This window comes from Chaetura pelagica, unplaced genomic scaffold, assembly GCF_000747805.2.
Source record: "Chaetura pelagica isolate M959 unplaced genomic scaffold, ChaPel_1.0 scaffold248, whole genome shotgun sequence".
Lineage (NCBI taxonomy): Eukaryota > Metazoa > Chordata > Aves > Apodiformes > Apodidae > Chaetura > Chaetura pelagica.
In genome coordinates, this window is record NW_009954309.1 from 3,163,573 (window position 1) to 3,169,514 (window position 5,942).

Here is a 5,942-nt window from a genome sequence, read left to right on the forward strand (position 1 = left end):
TCTTTCCCATTCTTCAGCCACCTCATGGTTGGTGTTGGGTTTCCCATCGCCGGACAACGGAACTTGACGGTGTTGGCCGCCGGCACCGCGTGGAGCCTCTTCTCCATTTTGTCTGTATGTGTCCAGTAGGGTGCCCCTGTTTCAGAGAGATACAGCCACAAAGATCAGTACTGGGGAACTGGGCTCCCTTCCCAGCCCTTTCCCTGCACATGAGAAGTGCTGCGTTTTAGCAGAGACAGCGCGGCACAGAACGAGCGCGTGAATGCAAATCGTGTGCCACAGGTGGTGGCCAGGGTTCTGCAAACTGCTCTGTCTGCAGCCTTGAGTGTATAATTCATGACCAAACTCCAGTAATTTAACCACAGATATCCTGTGTTTTGTGCATGCCAAATAAGACTGAGGGACCGAGTTTTCAGCAGACTCAAATCATCAGATGCTTTTGACATCGAGTTGCAGCAAACTTTGAATTCTCAGACCCGAGCTTTGAAGCCAGACAGACCAAGACAGAAGACCCGTTGGAAGTCTCAGCCTGAACCTCTCCCCATTTTTTAGAAAGGAAATTAACACACCTAACTGCCTAGCAGCATGTTAAAACAGCAATGTGAGCTGTGCTGTCACTGTCACAGAAACCACTAGAATGTATTTACAAATGGAAGACTAGCAAAACTCAGCAATAGGGTTGATCATTTTTGCAGGGATCTCCCACTCTTATGAGCCTGCCAAAGTCCAAATGTTCATGGATGGTGCAACACTGTGGCACAAGAGTGTCCCTGAGCCCATGTTTACAAGAGCAATCACTTTCACCAGCTCCTGGTAGGGCTCTCCTGGCTCTTCCTTGCTCCTTCCCATGCCCCATCCCAGCCTGTGCCCACACAAGGAGCTTGAGGAGCACGTGGAAAATTCCTCTCTTGTCCAGGTTCTCAGTCATTTGTCACACATCAGTACAGCACACACAGCAGAACAAAACATCAACTATTCATCTATTCTAATCTCCAAAAAATAAAACGGATCCATACACAAGGTTATCCCATGCCCTGGACCCATGAAACACTTGAGTTACATTCCACACCATCTTCATGGCATTGCTCCACCATAACAGTTTTTAAAAAGTTAAAGATTCAAGATCTGTTTAATAGTAGGAAACATTAATTTCTTTTACAATGGAGCTTTCCTGAAGCAAATCAGATTAGTGTGGAATTTTTAGGACTAGAGGGGTCCAGAAAAATAACTCCATTTCTCTCAGCCCTGTTTCATTTCCTTCATTAGCAGCCTAACACTCCACTATAAATAAACTCTTCCGTTCCTCAAATATTTATAGCATTTCTTACAATCAGGGCAAACTCAGAAATCCTACCACCCCCCTCTCTAAATAAAAATACAGCTGGATAGAAAATACAGGAATAAATCCTTTAACAACATCTCTCTCAGTATAAAGAAAACATTCCAAAAGCAAGTCCTATAATGATGCTAAGAACGATAAGTGATTTTTTTATTTGAATTTTTTTTTTGCCCCAAGTGGCAATAGCTGTTAAAATTAATGAAGTAGAAAAGCAAAGCAAATTTGTGTATGTAATCAAAACAGAAAATCAGGTAACTATTGAAAAATTAACTGCAACACTAAGAAATTGTTACAGAGACTAAAGTGAATTAGGGACACAAGGAAAATCACTGTTAATATTATTTGCTAAAATCAGGATCACATTAGAACAAGAGAAGACTTTAATTACACACAAAGACCAAATTACATTATAAGCACATCAGGCAAAGGAGGAATTACATGTTGGTGCTGATATATTAGAAGGATGTTTCCTCTGGATCACTAAATATAGAATCATAGAATTGTTTTGGTTGGAAAAGACCTCTAAGATCATCAAGTCCAACCACAATGTCTTCCACAAGGCAATGTAAGGCAACCAGTACTGGGCCCAACCCAAAATTCCCACAAAGTCAAAGTAAACTGTGGCAGGTCAATGCCAATCGAGCATCCAAAGAAGCTGCAGTGGTACCTCAAACAGAGCAGAGAGCCTACATCTGACCCTAAAGGGGCAACACCAGTCTAGCAACTTCACAGCCCACACAGGCACTTTTTATCACATCCATCATGTGCACCTTTCACATCTATAGAGCATAAAAACCTTGGATGCTTTGGTTGGACAAGCCCAACTCGTGAGGCCCAGGCTCTACAGCTCACCTATAGACAAGTCTCAGACAACAAAAGAACAGGGAGGAAACACTATGCTCTATGGAAAAGGTGAGAGAAAAGGCCAGGAGGACACAGGCAGGAATGAAGCGAAGCAGCTCTGTTCTGTGCCATGGGAAGAGGGGGAACAGGAAACTTCCCAGGTTGGCAGAAAGGACTCTGCTTGGAAAGCTTTCCCTCACACAGCCCTCACATCAGCACAACCTGCAACATGCCTGAATCACAGGGGGACTTGGAGGAGAACAGGACATCACTGCTGAAAGGGCTGTCTAAAAACACTTCAAGGCATCCCACCACTTTTCACTAGGCTAACAGCAAGGGCTTTTGGCAGCTACTCAGGATGTGTAACGGAAAAGTAAAATAAATGCAGCAAAACAGAATCATAGGATGGTTGGTGTTCGAAGGGACCTTAAAGATCATCTAGTTTTACAAAACATAAGACACTCATCTTGTGCTTCTTTACAGTGACTGATCCGATTAGCATCCAGCATTTTTCTTGATTGACTAAATTATCCAAACCTAAAAGCATCTTCCACTGCTTTCATCTATTTTGAGAGGAAAAACATCAAGATCAACTAAAAGCAAGAATGAATGAACGTAGTTAATGAGTATATACCACCCAGTGATGATTCCTCTTACAGACCCTGTCCATCCCATCCCACCTTGGCTCCCAGGACAGGTGGGAGTAGGTGGCACTGCTGGTAGAAGTTCACAGTAACAACAGGGCAGACACTCCAGCACACAGAAGTAATGAGCAGCAGGGGAACGGGTGGGAATTCCTGATTGCTTTTAGAACTCTCATTAGTGAAGAAAATATCCTGCTGACCCACACTGCACTCCACTGCAAATATGTTACATCTAATCAGGCAAATCTCCTGCATGTGAAATTAAAATTAGGCAGCCCAGGAGACCACTTCAGGATGCCTCGATTTTTATTTGGACTTATCTAATACAAAGAAATACAAAAGTAGTCAACTCCAAGCCTGCCTGACAAGCACCTTGAGCAGGCAGTAGTGCACCTGAAATGACCACATCAAACCTCCTCCCCCCCCCAGGTTTTCAGTACTATTGTATTTGACCTTTAATTAAAAAACACTTCTAGGCAACATTCAGTTTTTGCTGCTCCCTTGAGTGGGTTTCCACTCTACAGGATTTGATGAATTTGAACCTTGTTTCATCTTTTTCTGACATTCTTCAAGGCATGAAAAGAACAGCATGTGGATCACATTTAGATACTTTTTGTTCTTGGTGCCAATTTACCATTGCTTGGACCAGAAGAAATTGTTTAAAGGGTGATAAGGAAAAAAGCCATAAAGCTTCTAGTCGCCTGACTAGAATTCAAGGCAGAATAGCAGCATCTTCAGGGCTACCCAGGGGTCTCAAGAATAAATTACTGTTGCTGGACCTCAGTGCGACCGTCACAACAGCTGCTGCCTTGCCAGCACCAAGCTAGGATTATAGAAATCCCTTAAATTAGGGCTACCTCTCAAAATCATAATGAGGACGAGGCAACAAGCACCAACACTATTTTTTTACTGTTGCCAGTAGGAACTGATGGGGATCAGCCCTCAGCTTAGCAAAAGGAACTCCCAGGTCAAAGTCCTTGGAGGTGGCCCTCTAGAACCAAGCTGAAGCACCCCTCTAGGGCAACAAAGGGAAAAACTGAGTTGCCAACAAAGCCATTTTGTGGAGAGAAAGAGGACTATTTTGCAGTAGAACCAATCCTGCACCTTCCCCATAAGCACTAATCCCTACAACAAAAGCTGGAAGTAATAAAAAGCTATTCAGGATGCAGTCTGGAACAAATCTACCACAGTGTTTTTTCAGACAGTTAAAATATCTGTCAAGCTAGAAGGACACCAAATGCAGGGTGAAATCTGCTATGCATGCCTCTTTCTTAAAAATACACACAGGGCAAATGGTCAAAGACACACATGTACATGAGTGTCCTCCTCTCCCAAGAGTGAGTTGGTTCCTCACATCTACTGAGCCCCTTTACAGCCTCCACTGACTTCAAGTTGTATTTTCTGGGCAGCCTTGAAAATTAAGCTAGATTTCCTCAAAGGCCTCTCTGCCTGCATGTGAAAACCTTGGCCTCTGAAAATATATTTATAACAGAGGCAAAGAAAATAAAAAAGCTTAAAAGGATACTTACCATCGTAAATAAAACTGCTCTAAAAGGCTTGCTTTAGTTTTAAATATGCAGGAATGAGAATGCCAAGGTTCAGCTTCCTGTGGAAGGCACTGCAGCCATTTCCTGCCTCATCACATCATAATTAACATGCCAGGACAGCTGGACTTTATCAGAATTGTTTCATCAAAAAGCAACAACCTTTGAAGACTATAGCCTTTTGTTTCCACCAGTAAAGGCATAACCAGGCCAATTTCCATTGCTTATCCTTAATGATCACAGCTGTAATTTGTATGTAAATTATCAGCTAAATCGTTTTAGATCTGCAAAGCTCAAACCATGATTCAGGAAACACTTAAAGACTTTGTCTCTTAAAGAGCAGCAACCAGGGACTCTGGTGAGGTCCTGGACTTCCCCAGGCTCTGCCTAATGCAGGCAGAGGAAAATGGTCAAGGACACTTGACCACACATACCATCACCTGCCACAGGTTCCCTTCAGGGTGAACTCAGACTGCTCCTCAACTCCCTGTCCACCTTTCAATTTGTCTTGCAAAAGTTTCTTAAGTTAGATATGGCCTTTTGGACATGATGTAACATCTAGAAGGGGAATGGCAAATAATTCTGATGGGAAGGCTTAGAAGTCACGAGATACACAAGCTTCAGTGGTTTGCAAAGGCACCACACCATGTCCCACCCTTTCTGATCTTGCCAAATCACAGCCCTCTCTGAGCAACGTTGCATTAATCCAACTGAGTTTACTATGATGCAACTTCTCATTGAAAACAGACTCCTCACAGGGACACGATGCCACGATCTTTCTTCCAGTTCCAGCTCCCCGCACCCAGCGCTCAGACGCCAGGATGGAGGCTGCACTGCTCCTTCAGCCCATCCGCAGCTTGCAAGGAGCCCCAGCAGCTTGTGGGCACCTTGTAAGGAGCAATATCTCATGAGGACTTGTTTGAGCAACGCTCTGCTCGGGAGCAATCCATCTTCATGCAGCTTCCTCCCTTTTCCACTGCTCTCCCCGCCATCCGAGATGTTTAAACATTCACGCTCCAGAGGCAACATTCATTTTGAGCAGGGAAAGTGTGACTGACCCCTGCTAAAGTACACACCCCATCCCCTCGGCAGACGGAAATTGTCAACGGCCTTTCACCAGCTTCTGAATCAAGATTGATTAACACGAGCTTAAAATGATAGCTCACATTACGAGAGCATCGCTGGCGTTACAGAGGACACCACCGGGTGCTTCTCCCTGCTGCATGGAAGGGCAGGAATCATTACCACAACGTTACAGAGCACAGTTGCCTTGAGATCAGGCCCTCCTCCTTTTTTTTTCTTGCTATATGCACTTCCAAAACCCATTTGTGCCCACACTGAACTCCAAAGCCATCAGCACAGATTAGAAGCACAGCTGCATTCTGCATTCACAAAAACAACAAAAATATTACAAGCCCTTTACTGACCAACATCAATAAAGCTCTAAACTGATAACAGACACAAGGATGTTTCCTATAAGGAATTTCTGCCCACGAGTCCCTTCCAGGAGAAGGGTAACATTGCCTGGGCTGGTGGCTTTTGCCTAGACAATTTCTTTTAAAAGCAGTGTCC

The 5,942-nt window shown here is 43.9% G+C and overlaps 1 protein-coding gene across 1 annotated transcript in view; it reads right to left on the minus strand.

Moving 5' to 3' along the window:
• FGFR2 (fibroblast growth factor receptor 2) overlaps positions 1-5,942 on the minus strand; it is a 78,104-nt gene that overhangs the window by 54,100 nt on the left and 18,062 nt on the right. Inside the window, 1 exon segment of the mRNA XM_010003973.1 lies at positions 7-136. Coding sequence (XP_010002275.1) covers positions 7-136 — 130 coding nt within the window.